General features: G+C 41.5%; 2 protein-coding genes across 3 annotated transcripts in view; one reads left to right on the top strand and one right to left on the bottom strand.

Annotated features, from left to right (window-relative positions):
- Nucleotides 1-23,128, bottom strand: part of LOC143935924 (uncharacterized) — a 79,271-nt gene that overhangs the window by 7,994 nt on the left and 48,149 nt on the right. The gene's annotated exons all lie outside the window — the stretch shown is intronic.
- KCNH6 (potassium voltage-gated channel subfamily H member 6) overlaps nt 1-23,128 on the top strand; it is a 329,313-nt gene that overhangs the window by 274,331 nt on the left and 31,854 nt on the right. For both annotated transcript variants that reach the window (XM_077460119.1, XM_077460118.1), the window contains exons 5-7: nt 6,520-6,945; nt 8,074-8,473; nt 19,009-19,208. In XM_077460119.1, the coding sequence (XP_077316245.1) occupies nt 6,520-6,945; nt 8,074-8,473; nt 19,009-19,208 (1,026 nt within the window). The remainder of the gene's footprint in view (nt 1-6,519; nt 6,946-8,073; nt 8,474-19,008; nt 19,209-23,128) is intronic.

Below are 23,128 nucleotides of genomic sequence, written 5' to 3'. Positions count from 1 at the left end.
CTAGCTGACACTGCAGTGGATTCTATTACTTAGTGCTTTGTTTTATTATTATTATTATTATTATACACGATTTATATAACTCCAATAGTTTACGCATCACTTTACAATGTATGGGGGGGGCAACACAATTACAGTACAGTTCAATACAAAAGGTACAGGAGGGCCCGGCTCGTAGAGCTTACATTCTATAGGGAGGGGGTGGTGGTACAAAAGGTAATAGCTGCAGAGAATGATTTGATAGGGGTTTTAATTTTATTTATTTTTTTATGTGTCGATTAAATTCACACAAACAATGCTACTGTGCCAAGAAAAAAAAAACTAACCAGTTCAATATGTTTTATATATTTACATTCACACCCCGTGATAGGAGTTGATTAAGCACCATATCAGTTTATGAACATATATTTATAGACATCTTCAAAACCAGTTTTCTAGGAAGTTATAACTTCCATTTGGCCTTGTTTACAAACATAGCATTCAAGTGGAGCGACAATAATACCGCAGCTTTAGGCTCGGTTCACACAGGGGCGGCACGACATGCAGCGTGACTCACAGACGCGACCTGCAAATGACTTCAGCGGCGACTTGCAAAACGACTTCTGTATAGAAGTCAATGCAAGTCACCTGAAGTCGCCCCAAAAGTAGTACAGGAACCTTTTTTCTAAGTCGGAGTGACTTGAGTCGCTCCTATTAGAACGGTTCCATAGTAGCTCCGCGACTTGTCAGGCAGCGAAGTCGCCTGGACAAGTCGCTCCTGTATGAACCGAGCCTTATAAAAATGGATTGACCGCTTTTCCAATTTTCAGCTGTTATTTTTCTACCCTAGGTTGGAAAGTCAATGATTACATCTAGGAAACATATTTTCTTTCCTCCAGTTTTTTTTTTTTTTTTAAATCAAAGTGAATTGAAAGGCACTGGAGCGCATTACTCCATGATATAAAATAACGTGTAACATTACAAAACCTTGCAACAAGCATAAAGTGTAAACTGGCCACGACTGAGAATAATTTAGAAGCCAGTTGGAGTATTGGGACTCAGGAAGGCTCTATACACTAGCACTAGATTTTTTTTTATAGAAGAAGGCACCTTCAAACGTTTAGCAGTAGCTGCCTATTGTGGGAACTTTTGGCTGTAAGTTTACCATCAGGCCACATACATACCCATAGATCAGTGTTTCTCAACTCCGGTCCTCAAAGCACCCCAACGGGTGATGTTTTCAGGATTTCCCTCAGATGAAACAGATGTGGTAATTACTAAGGTGGTGAAACTGATCAAATCACATGTGCAAAATAATGGAAAGCCTGAAAACATGACTTGTTGAGGCGCCTTGAGGACTGAAGTTGAGAAACACTGCCATAGATCACCAAAAATACACATACATGGGGATAGGGGGTTGTTAGTGTAGATGGCAGTGCAAATGACCAGTGTGATCCACAACTGACTGTGAGCCCGTTGTCTATACAGCTTCATAAATAGCAGTAGATGAAAGCAAACCATACTCTTGTAGTTAATTTACCTGCTTTACATGAAACATGTTTGCATGCAAGTTCTAGGTTTTTATACATCTGTTCCAAAACATCAGCAGTGACTCTTTGGGTATGTAGGCCAAGGTCAACAAGGAAAAAACACTTCCCTTGGTAAATGACTCACAGGTAGATTTAATTTGGATAGACATGATTTACTTCAAGCATTACAGTATAACCCCTTGTCACAGACACTACAGACATAAAATGTATACATATATATCTGTTCTATACGTTTATATGGCCATATACAATACCATGCTTACAGTAAAATCACCAGCACACCAAATTGAATTTTAAATTGAGTCATGATTAAGGAAAAGCAACATGGTTTAACCTTAATCCCACCAAATATATATATATATATATGCACTGGCATCTCATGTCAGACACAGGTGCAATTTCTAATACCATACATATATGCCTTAAAAAAAACTGTATAAACAAGATGGTCCTAATATATGATAGGCTGAAATTACATTATATACTAATAGGCTAGAAATGATCATAAAGCTACTTTGTTTAATAGAATATACAACATGTCACCCCAGATTGTTAAAGTGAGAAAATAATAATCTCGGAACTAGTTTTGCCAATAGACAGGGAAAATGTGCAAAGAATGTTGTGGAAGCAATGCATACAAACATTTAAAGTAATGCCCCATACACACAGTCGGTGTATGGGGCAGTCGACGGAAAAAGTTTGAGAGCTGGATCTAACATTTTCCGACAACAAAATCCAATCTGACTTTTCCCGATCGTGTGTAGAGAATTCCAACAGACAAAGTGCCACGCATGCTCAGAATAAATTACGAGATGAAAGCCATTGGCTACTGGCCTTTTTATAGTCCCTTTGTACTTGATTTATGTCACCTTGTTCTGAACGATCGGATTTTCCGACAACTTTGTGCGACCCTGTATGCAACACAAGTTTCGATCAAAATCCGTCAGAAAAAAATCCAATGGGTTTTGTGGTCGGAATGTCTGACCGTGTGTACAGGGCATTAGTATTTGTGTCCTCTTAGCATTAAACAGCCATCTTAAATGTGATCTTGGGCATACATTGCTTTATTTTAAAGAAATGGAACAAAACAGGCTCAAAACATTTAACCTCCACATTATGTTATGATGGCGTCCCATTATGGGCATTGTAAGCCAATTTCCAAACAATAAGCCCATTGGTGAGAATTCTGAAAGGAAAGCACAACTGGATTTCTTTCAAAGTTCTGCTTTTTTTTTTTTTTCTTCTCTGGCATCCATTTCTTTGTCATATCTCAGGTATCTCTAGTCCTGTAGAAAATATTGGGCAACCTATACATTAAAAAAAGTTTACATCACAAGTTTGTGACCATCTGTCTTATAGCCAGCACTGGATTTCCACTGGAGGTTCTAGGCATTCCGCCTTTGACACCTAAGGCAAGATCTTGTGTTAGGCTCACCACTTTACATTACAATATTTTCCTGTTTTACAAAACTCATGACGATGTGTAAACATGCTTATATGGTATGCCTATATTTTTAATTATGATCGAAAAAATGGGGTGGATTTACTAAATGCAAATAGACTGTGCACTCTCCCATAGCTTGGTAAATGAGGGGAAGCTGTAATGACTTCTACCATCCAATCAAGTGCAAGCAAAAATGCAGTTATTATTTATTTTCCTTGCGTTTGATTGGGAATTCTTTTCAAAGTGAAGCTTCATCTCATTTATTAAGCTCTGGAGTGACTGCAAGTCCACAGTCACAGTCTATTTGCCTTTAGTAAATCCACCCCAATGTGTGCAACAACTATACAGGAAAAAGTTTCCTCTTTGTATCTGCTTCCTATAGTCAGAGACCTTCTGTGCCTAATGTTAAATGCAGACCTGCTTGTACCATGTCCAGTACTCAAAGCTTCTTCTTGGCTATTTTTTTACTTGCATCTTTGAAAAGAGTCCTACAGGTCTTCAAAAGTTCTGTGGTTAAAAAAAAAAAAAAAACCTTTCTTTAACCACTTAAGGACCAAGCCTCTTTTTCAGATTTGGCATTTACATGTTTAAAACATTTTTTTTGTTAGAAAATTACTTAGAACCCCCAAACATTATATTTTGTTGTTTTTATAACACCCCAGAGAATAAAATGGCGGTCATTGCAATACTTTTTTTCACACCGTATTTGCACGGTCTTACAAGCGCACTTTTTTTGGAAAAAAAATCACTTTTTGAATAAAAAAATAAGACAACAGTAAAATTAGCCCAATTTTTTTTTATATTGTGAAAGATAATGTTACGCCGAGTAAATTGATACTCAACATGTCATGCTTCAAAATTGCACCCGCTCGTGGAATGGCATCAAACTTTTACCCTCAAAAATCTCCATAAGCGACATTTAAAAAATTCTACAGGTTGCATGTTTTGTGTTACAGAGGAGGTCTAGGGCTAGAATTATTGCTCTCGCTCACGGCGATACCTCACATGTGTGGTTTAACCACCGTTTTCATATGCGGGCGCTACTTACGTATGCGTTCGCTTCTGTGTGCGAGCTCGTCGGGACAGGGGGGTTTTAAAAAAAATATATATTTTCTTATTTATTTTAAATGTGCGTTTTAACAGGCACATTTTCCACAGCATTTTGCATTTTAACCCAGCGTTTTTTGTGTTTTTGCATGCTGTTTTCATGCATTTTTTTCTCTTTAAATGCACTGTATAACACATTGTATATAGCTGGTTTCTAAGGAGGGGGCCGGGAAGCCGGTCTCCGCGTCCTTAGCAACTGATGAGTCATCAGCTGTCAGCAGGGTTCCCTGCTGAAAGCTGAATGGAAAAAAAAAGTGTGTAAAAAAGAGCGTAGGGTTCCCCCCCAGGTCCATACCAGGCCCTTCAGGTCTAGTATGGATTTGGAGGGGACCCCCACGCCAATTTCTTTTTTTTAAAATGGCGTAGGATCCACCCCAAAAGCCATACCAGACCCTTAATCGAGTATGCCGCCCAGCAGGTCGGGAAAGGGAGGGGACGAGCGAGCGCCTCCCCCCCGAACTATACCAGGCCACATGCCTTCAGCATGGAGGGTGTGCGGAGAGCCCACCTCTTGTGACAAGGGGCAAGGGTTGGGCTCTCCAGGTGATGTTATCGGATGGTCATGCCCCAGTCGGCAGAGAGCGGGCGACAACAAAATGAAGACATTAACAGAAGGGCATGGTATGGACCTGGGGGGAACCCCACGCTGTTTTTTTGTGAATTTTTTTTCGCCCGCAAATTTTTTATATTTTTTACATTGAGTAATTGGTAACCCCACTGACAGCTGATGACTCATCAGTTGTTAAGGACACAGCGGCCGGCTTCCCGGTCCCCTGCTTAGCAACCAGCTATATCTAGTCGTAAAATAAGAACTGCTAAATTGCATCAAAAATGTACCACTTTCGTTTCTGGTGCAGCTCCATTGAAGTCTATTAACCGCAAATCGTAGGAAAAAAGTCCCTGACCCTTTCCAAAAACGCTGCCGCAAAACGCATAGATGTTAACTAGTACCATAGGAAATCATGTTAAATGGACTGCAAAACGCACTAAAAAACACATAGGTGTGAACGTAGGGTAAGGGCAGATTCCTCTGTATAGGTATGTTTGGTCAGCTCTAGTTCACCTTTCTTGGGTAACTTTGCTACAAGTGCCAAAATGAATAGAGATATGTTTGCGCTATCTTTCGTTACTTTTCAAATTAAAGGCTCCTAAAAAAAGTCCACAAGCTGGGGAGCCTTTGAAGATATTGATATTTAAAGAACAATAATATGATTATTATTAGAGCCAACAAAGGTGCAGAAGAGAAAACATAAATCAGGGCTCATGAGATATACCATTTTATGTACAATATATAAAACAATATTGTAATTCAAAAATTGAGGTGAGGGTTCTGACCTATCTGGCAGTGAATTTATTTGATGCTTTATCGCTTGCAAATTCAAGGGTACATAGGGGTTAATCACAGGCCCTAGGGGTTGGGGGAGGGCTCTTCTGCATGGCTGACAAAACTCATGCACCCCGCTGGCTTCCTCATTGATTGGGATTAATTAAGATCCAGTCGTCTTTCCATTGCCCTTTGCTGGATTGTGCAGCGTGTCCATAAGCATTAGCGTCTATCTATTCCAGCTAGACAGGAGGAAAAACCTTACTTAACATCTGGCTACGGGCAAAACAAATTAAACTTTTAATATACCTAAATACATTGTCAACATGTATGGCAAAATAATTTCATGTGGCAATTTACAATTGCTTTATCTAACTGTATATTAGATTCTAATGTTAAGAGACACCAGGGGACCTAATGGGTCAGTTCTTTTATTCCTCTGCTGTAGTCTGCTGTCCCATGCTTTCCATGGCAGGTCAGGTCTCACTCCTCCTGTTTCATTCATCACTATATAAAATACATGAAAGTACCACAGGAAGAATGGGATTCTCCCACCTGGACTTGGAAACGTAGGTGAAGAACCAGGCCACCTAAAGGCTACATTTAGTTAATAAATGGTTTCAGGTGTGCTTAGTTATCTGCTGTTTTTATATATCTTTTGGGATCTCCCTGTAATAGTTCGTAGCTCTCTTCTTATCGGTATTGGAATTTTGGATATGCTCCTGTTTTTGTGTTATTTTTGTTGCATTAACCATGAATTAAAATAAATAAAAATCCATTGGGGTGAGTGGGAGCCACAGCACAGGAGGCAGTAGCAGGTATGCTTCACAGAATCTGTGCCAGAGAAATTTGCCACTGATTTCCCCGGAGACATAAGAAACTGTTAAGTGGTTTAAGGTACCAGTATCTGCTAAGGAATATATAGTAAATTTTTGCTACTACTTTGTACCCATTGACCAGAATGCATTTGTTTGATTCTGGCAAAGATATAGATTGCAAGGTCCTTTGGATGCAAGGTCTGATGTGAATAGTTTAATGGTTATGTAAAGAGCCAATGGTGGATATAAGATAATAAAATAGTAATTAAGATCCAATAACTAACTTTTCACTCTTCACAGGTACTTTCCCTGGGGGCAGACGTATTGCCAGAATACAAGCTGCAGGCACCGCGGATTCACCGATGGACCATCCTCCATTACAGCCCTTTCAAAGCCGTGTGGGACTGGTTAATCCTGCTGCTGGTCATCTACACCGCTATATTTACCCCATATTCAGCAGCATTTTTGCTGAACAATCAGGAGGAGGAGAAAAACTGGGAGTGTGGCTACTCCTGCAACCCTCTTAACATTGTGGACCTAATAGTGGACATTATGTTCATTATAGACATTGTCATCAACTTTCGCACAACTTATGTCAACATAAATGATGAGGTGGTTAGCCACCCGGCCAAGATTGCCATTCATTACTTCAAAGGCTGGTTCCTTATAGATATGGTGGCAGCTATCCCCTTTGATCTGCTTATTTACAGGACAGGTTCAGATGAGGTGAGTTGACTTTTCATTTTATATGTCTTTTTTAATCTACAAAACATATTTTTTATTACTATGTAAGACACATTAGACCCTAAACATGGAGGCCAGGCCGTGCACATTACCCAGCTGGGCATATACTCAAATATATATAAGCCTCTAGGAGGGTAGACATTAACCATGCAGTTCAAAAAAATTAGGTCCAAATGGTAATAGTGATGGGAAGAGAATTTCTTGCAGGTAAATGTATTGATCAGGATTCTGCATCCACTGAGAAAGGGACAATTTGTGTGATTGCAAGAATGTAACTGAGGGCAGAGAGGCAGCAGGGTGTAATGTCAGTGGAGCATAGCGAGTTAGACAGCAAATGAAAAGAGTGCCAGAGACTGTGTGGAGGCACAGATGTCACAGGGGTGCACAGAATGCCCTGGGAGTCACTAAATGACACAGGATGCTCTGGGGTGCACTGGAGTCATGGGGCATTTGGGGTCACAATATGACACAGGATGGTCTGGGGTGCACTGGAGTCATGGGGCAATTGGGGTCACAATATGACACTCAATGCTCTGTGGTGCACTGGAGTCACGGGGCAATTGGGGTCACAATATGACACTCAATGCTCTGTGGTGCACTAGAGTAATGGGGCGCACAAGGGTGCACTTAAGTTATTAGATGACACAGGATGTTCTAGGGTGCCCTGGGAATTTTAGATTGTATTATATTGCTAAGTTAATGGGTTTCAACTCATTTTGGTTCTACAAGGTGTGTGTGTGTGTGTGTGTGTGTGTGTGTGTGTGTGTGTGTGTGTGTGTGTGTGTGTGTGTGTGTGTGTGTGTGTGTGTGTGTGTGTGACTAGCAGAAGCATAAACTGGATGGTCATATGTTCACTGCTGAGTATTGCAGATTTTATTGGAGCTATATGAATGTATAAAATAAACAGATATATAACCTGTTAAGTAAAATAACCATAAATAAGTATCTGCTTTTCAGTGAAAGCCATGCATTCCATACTTGGGTAATGAAAAAACTATGTCACATGAAGTGAGCGGGATTTGTTTATGTAATGTACATGAATAACAGATAGAGATTATGTTTCTTAAAATAAAGAATTCCATGTCTTATATCTATAAATCTCTCCCCTAGACAACCACTTTGATTGGCCTATTGAAGACAGCTCGGTTGCTACGTTTGGTTCGAGTGGCCCGGAAACTGGATCGATATTCTGAATATGGTGCAGCTGTATTATTCCTCCTAATGTGCACCTTCGCTCTTATAGCTCACTGGCTGGCCTGCATCTGGTATGCCATTGGCAACGTGGAGCGTTCCTACATAGAACATAAGATCGGCTGGCTGGATAACTTAGCCATTCAGATCGGAAAGAATTACAATGAAACTAATGCTAACTCGGGGCCCTCCATCAAGGACAAGTACGTGACAGCACTGTACTTTACCTTTAGCAGCCTGACCAGTGTTGGATTTGGTAATGTCTCCCCAAACACCAACTCAGAGAAGATCTTCTCCATTTGTGTCATGCTGATTGGATGTAAGTACATTGTACAAATGGTTCAGCCTCTTTATAGATAAAAACAAAACAAAATCAAAAGGCATTGGGAAGACAAAGAAGTGAATAGTACACTAGAGCTATATTATCTTAGTAAATAACAGAAGGGGGTTGACTCACTCTCTTTTTCATGCATTTTTTCATGCATTTTTCTGTATTTTCCATAGTAGGCAATGTACATGGTATGGAAAAAAATCTATTTATTTCAATTAGATGTTCATACTAATATAAGTACAATATGTTGAAAAAGTCCCGTGTTGCAGTCAGCTAAAAAGGGTCCATCAAAAGCTTTTAACAAAGCTTTTGAAATTTCATGGCAACAGTAACCAACATTGCCATGCATTTTCAGAGGCACAGTGATACATTTTTGAAGGATTCCATTCATCTCAACTTGTTTAACCTATGTATCAGGTCAGAAGTAACATCTGTGCTCAAAGATGGACATAAGAATGTCTGCGCAGTCCTAGTGTTAGGACAAAGTAAGCAATGATTGTTCTCTTTTTAAATAAATAGGCCTATAAAGTCTTACCACAGGGCTGGAAAAGGCCTTGAAGAGTACATCTCACCATAACCACAATAAAACATGCTGAGGAATGTGTTAGAACATGCTGTACTGAGAGGAATAGGTAGGCTGCCATTGCTGACCTATTCTTATGAAAATGCTAGTTGCTAGCTTGTCATGTTGACCCTAAGGCTGCTTTCACACTGGGGCGGGAGCAGCGTCGGCGGTAAAGCGCCGCTATTTTTAGCGGCGCTTTACCGTCGTTTTAGCGGCGGTGTGCGGGCGCTAGCGGGGTGGTTTTAACCCCCGCTAGCGGCCGAAAAGGGGTTAAACCCGCCCGCAAAGCGCCACTGCAGCGGCGCTTTGCCGGCGGTATTGCCGCAGTGTCCCATTGATTTCAATGGGTAGGAGCGGTATAGGAGCGGTGAATACACCGCTCCTTCACCGCTGCAAAGATGCGGCTAGCAGGACTTTTTTCACCGTCCTGCCAGCGCATCGCTCCAGTGTGAAAGCCCTCCGGCTTTCACACTGGAGTTAAAGGGGCCAGTTTTTTTCAGGCGTTACACAGGCGCTATTTTTAGCGCTGTAACGCCTGAATACCGCCCCAGTGTGAAAGCAGCCTAAGGCTGGCCATAGACGGTTCATGTATTTTTTTTTTAATCAGCTGATCGAAAAACAAAAAAATATTCTGACAGTGGTACTCTACAGCCAGCTGATCCACAAATGTTTTCCGACATTCGTGTTCGCTAGAAGTCATTTGTAAGTCCTTACTGAATTGGATTAATTTCGATCCATCTATGGCCAGCATAAAGATTCATTACTTCACCTCATGCACACTGGGCATAAAAAATGCCGCTTATACAGGTGTTTGACATTTTTTTCCTTCAGCCTGTAGAAGCAACTCTATGTTAGCCTATGTGTCCATGCACATTTGGGCATTTACAGGCATATTTGTAGAGTGACGTTTACAGACTATAAAAAAAACATGACAAGTGCATTTTTTTTTAAAGAGCTTTCGGGCAGAAAAAAAAAACATTTGAAGCGCCTAAATGTGGCATGTAAGCATTTGAGCATATTTAACTGTACTATTTTCTAGTGTTTTGGGGGAAAATGCTTAGGTATGCAAACATGTGTAAATGAGCCTAGACGGGTGTACAATATGCTCCATAGGAGCATTTGTTTCTGCTGTTTTTTCTACTGCCTAATGTGCATGGACCCTAAGCCCTTGTACACACGGTCAGAGATTCCAACGGAGTGTGTCCTATCGGACCGTTTTGTCGGATATTCCGACTGTGTGTGGTCTGCATCGGACTGTTTCTGTCGGAATATCCGACGGACCAAGTTTTCCAACTTGCCGGTAAAATTTTCCGACAAAATGCTCCGATCGGACATACTCCGATCATGGGTAGCCTACTCCGACGGACAAAGTGCCACGCATGCTCAGATCAAATTCCTAGACCAAAGCTATTGGCTACTAGCGTGAACGTAGTCCCGTCGTAACGAAATAACATCATCACGTTATGTACAATCGGATTTTCCGACAACTTTGTCCGACTATGTGTATGCAACAGTTTCGGACATAATCCGTCGGACAAAATCCAACGGATTTGGTTGTCAGAATGTCCGGCCGTGTGTACAAGGGCTTATGCCGCGTACACACGACCGGACTTTTCAACATCAAAGGTCCGACGGAACGATTCCGGCAGACCATTCGATCGTGTGTGGGCTGCAACGGACTTTTGATTTGCAAAAATCCGACAGACTTTAGAAATGAAACATGTTTCAAATTTTTCCGCCGGAACTCCGCCGGACCCAGTTCCTACCGAGAAATCCGCTCATGTGTATGCTAGTCCGACGGACAAAAAACGTCGCGAGGGCAGCTATTGGCTACTGGCTATGAACTTCCTTATTCTAGTCCGGTCGTACGTCATCACGTTCGATTCCGTCGGACTTTGGTGTGATTGTGTGTGGCCAAGTCTGTTCATTCGGAAAGTCTGTCAGAACTCTGTCAGAACTCCGTCGAAAGTCTGTCGGACCTAGTCCCTCGCAAAGTCCGGTCGTGTGTACGCGGCATTAGACCTCAAACATATATGTAGTAGATGGAGTTCTTCTGTGACTTCATGCTACTTTATGGTCAGTGACACAAAAAATACTAAAGCTAGACAGCTATCATTCTCAGATAAGGTATGCAATGGCAGCCTAGACATTATTCTCAATAGTTTTCCTTTTCAGATCTAAGTGGTAGAGGATGAGAGGTATTTTTTACGCTCTTCGGGATAGCTGCATCTCCTTAAGCCCCGTACACACGAGCGGACTTATGTCCGACAGACTTCCAAAGGAGTTCCGTCGGAGTTCTGCTGGAATTCCGACGGAGTTCTGACAGACTTTTCGGCCGAACAGACTTGGCCACACACAATCACACTAAACTCCGACGGATTCGAACGTGATGACGTACGACCCGACTCGAATAAGGAAGTTCATAGCCAGTAGCCAATAGCTGCCCTAGCGTCGGTTTTAGTCCGTCGGAGTAGCATACACACGAGCGGAGTTTTCGAAGGGGACCGGGTCCGGCGGAGTTCCTTCGGGAAAATTTGAAGCATGTTCCATATTCTAAAGTCCTTCGGACTTTGGCGAGTCAAAAGTCCGTTGCAGCCCACACACGATCGGATAGTCTGACGGACTCAGTCCTTCGGACTTTGGATGTTGAAAAGTCCGCTCGTGTGTACGCGGCATTACTGTAAGCATTAAGCGGACCTACCTGAGCGTGTATAGATATACTAGTAGGTTTGAGCCACCATGCCGGGCTCATGCAGCTGTATTATAATATGAATTAACAGCTAGTTAGAAATCCAGCACCAAAGAATCCGAATGTGTGAATATTTTTATTCTCTGAAAACAGTTTAATTCAGCACATAGTGAGAGTATTTAAATGCTACCATCGGGTCAATTTCAAAGATTCAGCATTATTTTAACAATATAAATTGTTTAAATTATACAATAAACTACCAGATGATGACCTTATCTACTGTCTATATATGGTGACACATGGTGGTGCATCCTGTGCCCATTGTACTTCTTTATGAGAGCACATAGGGCATGTTATTATTGCAGAGGCTAAATATAAGTAATTTTTACAGGGCCTTTAACATTTAATCTTGATAGCTATGGTGGGGAAAATAATTATTTGATCCCCTGCAGATTTTGTAAGTTTGCCCACTTAAAAAAGAAATGAAGGGTCTATAATTTTTATCATAGGTGTATTTTAAATGATAGAGACAAAATATCAACCAAAAAATCCAGAAAAAAAACACAATACAAATTGTTATAAATTGAGTTGCAGTTCAGTGAGTAAAATAAGTATTTGATCCTCTACCAACCAACAATAATTCTGGCTCCCACAGACTAGCTACAGTATGTACTCATGTGGTACACAGATTAGTCCTGTCAATTCAAGAAGGTGCTCCTAATGACAACCCCTTATGTGTATAAAAGACACCTGTCTACAGAATCTCTTTCTTCCATTCAAACCTCACCATCATGGGCAAGACCAAAAAGCTGTCAAAGGACATCAGGGACAAGATTGTAGACCTGCACAAAGCTGGAATGGGCTACAAGACCATCAGCAAGAAGCTTGGTGAGAAATTGAAGAAAATACAAAATAACCATCAATCATCCTCGGTATGGAGCTCATTGCAAGATCCCGCCTCGTGGGATAAGGATGATCATGAGAAAAGTGAGGTATCAGCCCAGAACTACACGGGAGGAGCTTGTGAATGATCTCAAGGCAGTTAGGACCACAGTCACCAAAACAAACCATTGGTAACACATAACACATGGTAACATGTATTGTAAAATCTTGGATGAGAACCTTCTTTCCTCAGCCAGAACACTGAAGATGGGTCGTGGATGGGTCTTCCAGCATGACAATGACCCAAAACATAACGCCAAGGCAACAAAGGAGAGGCTCAAGAAGAAGAACATTAAGGCCATGGAGTGGCTTAGCCAGTCTCCAGACCTTAATCCTATAAAAAAAATTTATGGATGGAGCTGAAACTTTGAGTTGCCAATGCGACAGCCAAGAAACCTTAAGGATTTAGAGAAGATCTGTAAAAAAGAGTGGAGCAAAATCCCTCCTGAGATGTGTGTCTTACCTCTGTGATTGCCAACAAGGGTTTCTCGACCATGTACTTCATGTTTTGCTTGGGGATCCAATACTTATTTCACTCACTGAACTGTAACTCAATTTATAACATTTGTATCATGTTTTTTCTGTATTTTTGGTTGAAATTCTGTCTCTATCATTTAAATAGCCTTATGATAAAAATTATAGACCCTTCATTTCTTTGTAAATGGGCAAACTTACAGAATCTGCAGGTGATCAAATAATTATTTTCCCCGCTGTATATATTTCTATTTGTGTATTACATACACAAATGTGTTCATTATTCTTTGATAGAAAGCTTTACTTGTGATTCAGGTTAATGTGACTATTGTATATAACATCTACCATGCCACATTCAATGGGAAACCTAATTTCCTGTAGCTATTGAAGGCTGAGGTTTACATTCTCAATAGTGCTGTAATCTGGGACTTGGCCAAGTAAATTAGGCCCCAGGTCCCTGCCTGTCAATAAAGGTTGAAGCACTTTAATTTCCACTTAGCAGCCGCTGCCATATTAGCTGCAATCTATGAGTCCTGCAGACAATGGTGATATGTTAGCTTTCTTAGTTAAAAAGAAAATAACACTTAAAGTATAATGCCCCATACACACGGTCGGACATTCCGACAACAAAATCCGTCGGATTTTTTCCGACAGATGTTGGCCCAAACTTGTCTTACACACGGTCGGACAAAGTTGTTGGAAAATCCGATCGCTCAGAACGCGGTGACGTATAACACGTATGACGGGACTATAAAGAGACCAGTAGCCAATAGCTTTTGTCTCATTCTATTCTGAGCACGCGTGGCACTTTGTCCGTCGGAATTGTCTACACACAATCGTAATGTAAACGATCGGATTTTGTTGGCGGAAAATTTTACATCCTGCTCTCATAATTTGTGCGTTGGAAAATCCGACGCACAAAAGTCCTATGGAGCCCACACACGATCGGATTTTCCAACAACATGATCCGATCGCACATTTTTCGTCGGAAAATCCAACTGTGTGTATGGGGCATAACTAAAAGCATTTTTTTTTTTCATTTTGGATAAAGTGGAGAGGGATTAGGACACGTGTCAGGTTTTTATTGCTGTCTGTACTCCTATTAGTAGTCTCTATTTGTCCTGTTTACCTTTATAATTGAAAGTGAAAGTATAAGAAAATCCCAAATTTTGGGTTGTCTCCAAAAAAGTGATAGAGGGGAAATCTTCCAATGGGGTCACTAGTTCTGGTGATGACCTGGAGATCCCAAGGAATTCGCATAATTTGCAGAAATTTCCTCTCACTTCCTGTTTTGGCTGTGGGACAGGAAGTGAAGGGAAATCTTCACAATGGGACACTGGTGGCACAAAAAAAAGAACTGGCAGTTCTACTTTAAAGAAGTGTTATATGCAGAGTGTTTTAGCTGAACACACTGAGCACAACAAAGTAAACATTACCCAATAAACTATTTGTTAAACCACCTAGCCCAACACTGCAGTTTACACCTTTCAGTTTTGTTGGCTTCTGTTCTTTCAGTGCTGCTTCCCATCTTCACAGGAAATAGTTAAGTGCGGACTATCCCCAGCCAGTCTGTTAGTTTAAAGAAAGAAGGGGGTAAGAAGAGGGGTCAGAGGAGTGTCTTGCCACTCTAGGCTACATGTGTTACAGTGTGTTTCTATTGATCCACACAACATGGGAAGACATCATTCGAATCCCTGCATGCAAGGGTTACTCCATAGGATACTGTAAGAGAAAGGAGACACCCTGAAACAAAAATCTTGGGGCAGTGCTCATGGAACCAGCTTAAACAGGAACATAGGCATGGATTAAAAGATAAAGAAGCTGAATACTCAGTAAGCGAATAAATCAGCTGCTGAAAGTGCTCAACCGCTTGCCGACCAGTGCGCGACAATGTACGTCGGCACAATGGCGCAGCAGAGCAAATGGGCATACCTGGGCTAGTGGGCACGAATGCATGCCTGCGGGTCCCACGGACTCAATATCCGCTGGTGGCCCGCGATCGTGATACGGAAAGTCAGAATGGGGAGTTGCCTATGTAATCAAGGCATTTTCCTGTTCTGCCTAGCAACATGACAGGGATCTACTGCTCCCAGTGATCGGGAGCAGCGATCTCTGTCATGTTCTAGTGAGCCCATCCCCCCTACAGTTAGAACACAGTGAGGGAACACAGTTAACCCCTTGATCACCCCCTAGTGTTTAATCCCTTCCCTGTCAGTGCATTTTTTATATCGCTGTATAAATGTCGCTGGTTCCAAAATAGTGTCAAAAGTGTGCAATGTGTCCGCCGCAAAGTCGCAGTCATGATAAAAATCGCAGATCACCGCCATTACTAATAAAATAAATAGATAAAAAAAAGTGCATATAGTACTCTAATAATAAACCGTGATTAACAATGTGCACAGAAGTGATGTGTCCTAAGTGATCAAATATTCAGAAAAACAACATAATAGTCCATATGTGTTAATATGATCACTACATAAGCAGCAAACACGTGTGTCTAGGCACAAAAAACAGTTCATAGATGGAATAATCCAACAAAGGAGTTTTCACAAACGAAGTCCTAGATGATATGTTTCCACCACTAGTGCAGCGCGTCACCTAAGGGTCCTTTCACACGGGGCGGATCAGTTCTGATCCGCCCCGTGGATATCCGTTTGCTCAGCGGGGATCACTCCGTCGATCCCCGCTGAGCAGGGAGATGACAGGTCTGTCTCTGCACACTGCGCAGGGACGGACCTGTCACAGCGCCGCTCTCCCCTATGGGAGATCGGATGACGACGGACCGCAGTGCCCGTCGTCACCCGATCCGATCCGCAGACGGATGGAAAAATAGCTTTTTCCTCCGTTACACTTTTTCGGATCGGAGCGGGTCGGATGTCATCGGACATGTCACCGCTGACATCCGACGCTCCATAGAGCTCTATGGAGCACCCGTTCAGGTCCGCCTGAAAAACTGACAGGCGGGCCTGAACGGGACGTCAGTGTGAAAGGGGCCTAAGAATAAGCAATGGAGGCTTACCGGAAAGCCAGCAACCACCCTTATTCAGGGGGTCAAATAAGGCTTAGTAGAGCAGCAGGGTTGCTGTTAGAATACCACCGACTGTCCTCACAGGTAACCGGCCAACGTCTATGGAGAGTTGTTTCAGAGGCGCTTTTGTCAGAAGACGATCGCTGCGCATCAATGGGCGTTTCCTCTTACAGGAAACAATCCTGGGAATTGTAGTACTGCAGGTAATTCTGGGAATTGTAGTCCTGCTGGCAATACAGGGGGTTCCTGAAATCCTGGGTCATTTAGGGTCTCCTCCCTTCATTGATTCGGCAATACCTATGGATCAAGATTCGAGCTCTCATCTTGATCCAAATAAAATGGATGTCCTTTTTCCCCACAAATAGAGCTTTCTTTTGGTGATATTTGATCACCTTTTATTTTTTGCGCTATAAACAAAAATAAAATGCTGACAGTTTTGAAAATAAAACAATATTTTTTACTTTCTGCTATAAAACATGCTATAAAAATATTGACAAAAATCTAAATTTCTTTATAAACTTAGGCCAATATTTATTCTGCTACATATTTTTGGTAAAATAACACAATACAGGCATACCCCACTTTTAAGTACACAATGGGGTTTATTTACTAAAGCTGGAAAGCGCAAAATCAGGCTCACTTCTGCGTAGAAACCGATGAGCTTCCAGGTTTTATTACTAGGCTTAATTGAACTAGCTAAGTAACTAGAGGTTAGACGCTCATTGGTTTCTATGCAGAAGTGAGCCTTATTTTGCACTTTCCAGCTTTAGTAAATAAAACCCATTGTGTACTTAAAAGTGGGGTATGCCTGTATATATTCTAAGTAAAAACTGCTATAGGGTGGTCCTCAAGCAGTTAAGGTGACTGACAATAGCTTTCACTTTGTTCACACTGTAAAGAAATCATGAGGAGGTTCTGCCAATCACAGACTGTGTCATGCCCCTCCAGCCTTTGTCTATGGTGTGTATGTGTTGGATCTAATAGGGAGGTAAAGCCTCCATCAATTACTGTCCATCAATTACCATCTTAAATCCCGCCTCCATAGTGTTTAGCAATACGACGAGAAGAAGGAGGAGTAAAGGGACTGTTATCTGCGTTTTAGTTACGTGGGATGCACAGATATGAAAAAGGAGAAAATGAACAGCATTAAAGGGAACTGAAACTGGAGCATGCTCAGTAAATGTGGCAATGGCTGGTCTACACAATCTCAGGCTGAAACGGAGTCACAGACAAGAAGGGAGGGAGGGACAGAGAACAACAGGATCCATCAGATTTTTTAGAATCTACAGAAAATGAATGCTTTAGTAAGCATGAACACAATGGGGGTTATTTACAAATGACAAATCCACTTTGCACTACAAGTGCAAAGTGCACTTGAAATTGCACTGAACGTGCACTTGGAAGTGCAGTCGCTAAATCTGAGGGGTAGATCTGAAATGAGGGGAATCTCTGCTGATTTTATTATCCAATCATGTGCAAGCTAAGATGCTGTTTTTTTATTTTCCTAGCATGTCCTCCTCGGATCTACAGCAACTGCACTTCCAAGTGCACGTTCAGTGCAATTTCAAGTGCAGTTTGCACTTGTAGTGCAAAGTGGATTTGCCTTTAGTAAAAAAACAATGTAATACAGCATGTATTGACAGTTTATATTGATTTGGGTTTAATGGCACTTTAATAGGAGGCAGTTTATTTGAGTCAATATTTTGGGTCTAGTAGGGAGCTTGAGTAAAGACAGGAAGGTACATGAAGTTACCCTCTTCTTCCTTGGCACCATACTGAGTACCACTTACCTTATTTTTTAAAAGAAAAGAAAACATTTTGTGTAATCTGAATGCATGCTTTTCAAGGGCTTCAAAAATGCTTACTATTAATTTTAAACACACTTATGCCTCTTTCACACGGGGCGGATCAGTAATGATCGGCCCCGTGATGATCCGCTGGCTCAGCGGGGATCGCTCCGTTGTCCCCGCTGAGCCGGCTGCGGACAGGGAGGTCTCCACACACTGTGCAGGGACCGCCCTGTCAGCTCTCCGCTCTCCTCTATGGGGATCGGACGAGCACGGACCGTGTGTCCGTGTTCATCCGATCCGCTCTGCAGACGGATAGAAAAATAGGATTTTCCTCTGTCTGCAGAATCGGACTGTTGCGGAGGCGGAGGAAATCGGGTGTCTGCGGATGTTCATCCGCAGACACCCGCTATCCCATAGGGATGAATGTATGCCCGTATTTCATCCGCAAACGGATGGATGAAATACGGACATATATCGTCCGCATGTGTGAAAGGGGCCTAAATGAAATGTATTGGCCACAACCAATTCTAATAAGGAACAAGGATGTCAGAGGGTTTTTTTGTTGTATTATGAATCACTCTGGTTAGTTCTAGCAGCAGGACATGTGACTGTGAGTTACACATACTACCTAAAGTATACAAACGCAAAAGGAAAGTGTTTGCTTTCTCCAAAAGAACGAATCACTTGACTCTTTGCAATCTTTAAACTGCAATAATAAAAGGAAGCTGAAATCTGACTGGTTATTACCCAAACACCTTTCCCTTCCATTTTTTTGTGTGAAAACCATCAGTGAGGTGTTAAAGTAAGATTTCATCCAGTTTGTAAGGTCATTTGCACATTATTTCTAGATAAAAAATTGTAAGCCCTAACGAGCAGGACCCTCTGATACCTCCTGTATTGATTTGTATTGTAAGTGTACTGTCTGTCCTCATGTTGTAAAGTGCTGCGCAAACTGTTGGCGCTATATAAATCCTGTATAATAATAATAATAATATGTTTCTTGGTATTTTATCTCTTTGTATTTGTCTCTTTTAGCTCTAATGTATGCCAGCATCTTTGGCAATGTGTCTGCCATAATCCAGCGCCTGTACTCCGGCACTGCACGTTACCACACTCAGATGCTGCGTGTCAAGGAGTTCATCCGCTTCCATCAAATCCCCAACCCGCTAAGGCAGCGCCTTGAAGAGTATTTCCAGCATGCCTGGTCCTACACCAACGGCATTGACATGAATGCGGTGAGTGCACTGCTTTGCTAGCTGGTATACTAGCATCCATCCACCTGCTAGACAAAAATGTCCAAAAATGATTGTTTTAAGGTCTAGTCCACCCAAAAATCTTATGGCTACATTTGATGGCAAACTGAAACATCATACTGGTATATTATGTCTTTTAATATATAACTTGCATATGTTCATATCATGTGTTTTTGGTGGAGTGGCTCTTTAATATCTTAATACTGCCAGACAGAAACCACATTGGTCCAGGTTTTTATAGCTTTTCATCGAATCATATTGTACAAAATGCACAAACTGTAAATGACATGCAACAGCCAAGGGCTACCGATCAATTGTTCTGTACCGCACTAAACGAGAAAACTTTACTGTATATTTGATGGGTTGCTGGAGGTTACTGCTCACCATTCACTGCTATTAAAAATAACTTGTCATGAGAGAAATATGTATGCTTCTACCACAGTCCTGAGAAGAAAAGTTCTTCTGGCTGCAATGCTAATGATTTTGCTTTAGTGCTTTGGGTCACTGACCTGAAACAATTATTGAGGTTACAAACTTTTTTATGACTTTTCTGCGTACTCTGACTTCTGAGTTTATGCTTTTTTTCTGGGTCAGTGAATCAGAAAGTACTGAGGGCAGAGACAGCCAGGTAACAATCATTTTAGGATAGAGACCAACAATAGCAGCCTACATATATCTCTCATTATGTACTATAAAAAGCTGAAAGGCATGGTGTATAAGCCACATCACCCAATTAAAATCATATTTCATTCATTTGAATTAATAACATTGCTGAAATTCAATTTGCTGCTATGGATTATAAATTGTTACACTGTGCACTACTGCCCCAATTCCAAGAAATTTGGGACGCTGTGTAAAATCTACATAAAAAACCAAATGCAATGATTTGCAACTCCCAAAAACCCATATTTTATTTACAATAGAAAATAGAAAACAGATGTGCCTGATTAGACTCTTTTTGATGTGTTTATAGGAGCCTGGTAGCATATATAACACTGTGATTTGTGGTATATTTGGAAATGTATCACCCACAAGTTTATTGTACAGTTGTAGCATCTTATCCCAAAAGGGGAATGATCTGAGGGCAGGTGCCCCAAATATGGGTCAAAGTGGCAGGGGTCTCTAACACCTCCGGCATGTACCAGCAATGGATGGGTCTATTTTATATAGGATTGTGGGGCAGCGGTACCATCTGGACAATAATCTGCAGCATGTGATAAGACAGACATGTTATAAGCGAGTGTCAGTACCCTTTTACCAACCCATAGCATCAGATGTCTTTTCTAATTCCTGTTCCCATTTCAATATAAAGAGGAAAAAATGTGGATGGGATAATTTTAACAAAATTCGGTTGGCCAGCAGATGTTCAGGTCTGGTGGACTTGGAAAGCAACCACCCAAAATCCATGCAAGGTCAAGTCAAAGAGTTCGAGGAGGACAGAGTCCATAGGTGGTGTTAAGTTGAGTATACTCAACCCAGGCTCTTGCAGGGTTAGAGCAAGTAGAGAGTATTTGAGAAAGGGGAACTAGCTTTCCCCAACGTAGGGTATCACACAATAGAGGGTTGGCACACTTCTGCCAAGAGATGAACTGAGATTGGTTAAGTGTCAGGGGGAAGGAAGTGCTACCAAAGGTATGTTAAACATGTGGGGTAGCAGATGAAAGTAAGGGTAGGTAGTCTTTTGAAGGCTTATAAGTAGGATCTGTCCATGGTAGGGAGGTAGAATGTGAAGGGACCATGTAAAATTCTAAGGAGGCCCATAGTTTAGTAAATTTGTCTCTGTACCAGTCTAAGCTTCTGATCAGTGAAGCTCCATGGAGGTATAAAGAGACCTGGGGCGGAGTCCTGAGAGTGGATAAAGAAGTCAGGACTTGGATGCCTAAATATTTATTAGCCGATCCCCTCTTCTTTTAACAACACTCTGTAAACATTTGGTAACTGAGGAGAGCAGTTGCTGGAGTATTGGGAGAGGAATGTTGTCTCATTCTTGACTGATATAGGATTCTTACTGCTCAACAGTCCTGGGTCTTCTTTGTTGTATCTTTAGTTTCAAGCTGTTCCAAATATTTTTCATTTGGCGAAAGGTCTGGACTGCAGGCAGGCCAGTTAAGCACCCGACTCTTCTACTACAAAGCCATGCTGTTGTCACAGATGCAGAATGTGGTTTATCATTGTCTTGCTGAAATTTGCAAGGCCTTCCCTGAAAAAGACATCTTCTGGATGTGAGTATATGCTGCTCTAAAACCTGGATATATCTTTCAGCATTGATGGTTCCTTTCCAGAAGAGCAAGCTGCCCATTCCGTATGTACTAATGCCCCCTAATCAGAGAAATTAGCTTTTGAATTGAGCGCTGAGAACAAGCAGGAAAGTCCCTCTCCTCTAAAGTCCAGAAGAAGTGGCACCCATGGTTGCAAAAAAGATTGTCACATTTTGATTTGTCTGACCACAGAACAATATTCCACTTTGCAACAGACCATTTTAAATGAACTTTGGCCTAGAGAAGATGGTGGCATTTCTGGATCATGTTCAGATATAGCTTCTTCTTTGCATGTTAGAGCTTTACCTTGCATTTTTGGATGGCACGGCAAACTGTGTTCACAGACAGTGTTGAGAAACATTATTCTGAAATTGTTCACAGATTGGTGAACCTCTGCCCATCTTTTCTTCTGAGACACTCTAATTCTCTAAGATGCTCTTTTTATAACCATTCATGTTACTGACCTGTTGCCACTTACTTTAAGTTTTTGTTACCCTGTACCAACTTTTTTGAGATGAGATGCTGCCATCAATTTCAAAATGACCTTATTTTTTTCTTAAAACTGTATATTTGATATCATCGCATTCTGTTTTTATGTAGATTTTACACAGCGTCCCAACTTTTATGGAATCAAGGGGTTACATTCAGAAGCTCTAAAAGACCCTGCTGAATCTGACTGCAACATATTATAGACAGCCCAGACTGAAGGGGCATTGTGTTGTCAGCTCACAGGAAGTTAAGCTGGCCATAGATCTGCTTGACACAAGTCGATCTAATAATCATCTTCTGTCGATCTATGGTTGCAGCCAATCAGCTGCAGCCACAGATCAGTGTATTCTTTTTTTTTTCATATTTTTAAAACATTTTTTATTGATGTTGCAGAAAATAAAGAGTAGGTTCACAAAACAGAGCCTCTGGGCATTCCTGGCTCAGCACGTACAGTAACATAGTATGTAAAATACATACACTATATTACCAAAAGTATTGGGACAATAGAAGAGACAAGTAAACTTTAATGACATACCAGTCTAAGCCCTTGTACACACGGTCGGAGATTCCGACAACCAAATCCGTCGGATTTTGTCCAAAACTGTTGTATACACACGGTCAGACGAAGTTGTCGGAAAATCCGATCGTTCAGAACGTGATGACGTTATTTTGTTACGACAGGACTACGTTTAGGCTAGTAGCCAATAGCTTTGGTGTAGGAATTTGATCTGAGCATGCGTGGCACTTTGTCCGATCGGAATTCTCTACACATGATCGGAGTATGTCTGGAGCATTTTGTCGGAAAATATTTCTGGCAAGTTGGAAAATTTGGTCCGACGGATACAGTCCGATGCAGACCACACACAGTCGGAATATCCGACAAAATGCTCCGATCGGACACATTCCGTTGGAATCTCTGATCGTGTGTACAAGGGCTTAGTCTGTAGGGTTAATATTGAGTTGGCCCACCCTTTGCAGCTATAACAGCTTTAGCTCTTCTGGGAAGGCTGTCTACAAGGTTTAGGAGTGTGTCTATGGAAATATTTGACCATTCTTCCAGAAGCCCATTTGTGAGGTCAGGCACTAATGTGGATTAGAAGGTCTGACTCACAGTCTCTCCTCTAATTACTCCCAAAGGTGTTCTATCGGGTTGAG

This window comes from Lithobates pipiens, unplaced genomic scaffold (genome assembly GCF_037356315.1).
Source record: "Lithobates pipiens isolate NorthernLeopardFrog02 unplaced genomic scaffold, aLitPip1_a1.2 Scaffold_28, whole genome shotgun sequence".
Taxonomy (NCBI): domain Eukaryota; kingdom Metazoa; phylum Chordata; class Amphibia; order Anura; family Ranidae; genus Lithobates; species Lithobates pipiens.
This window is presented reverse-complemented; position numbering and strand designations above follow the sequence as displayed.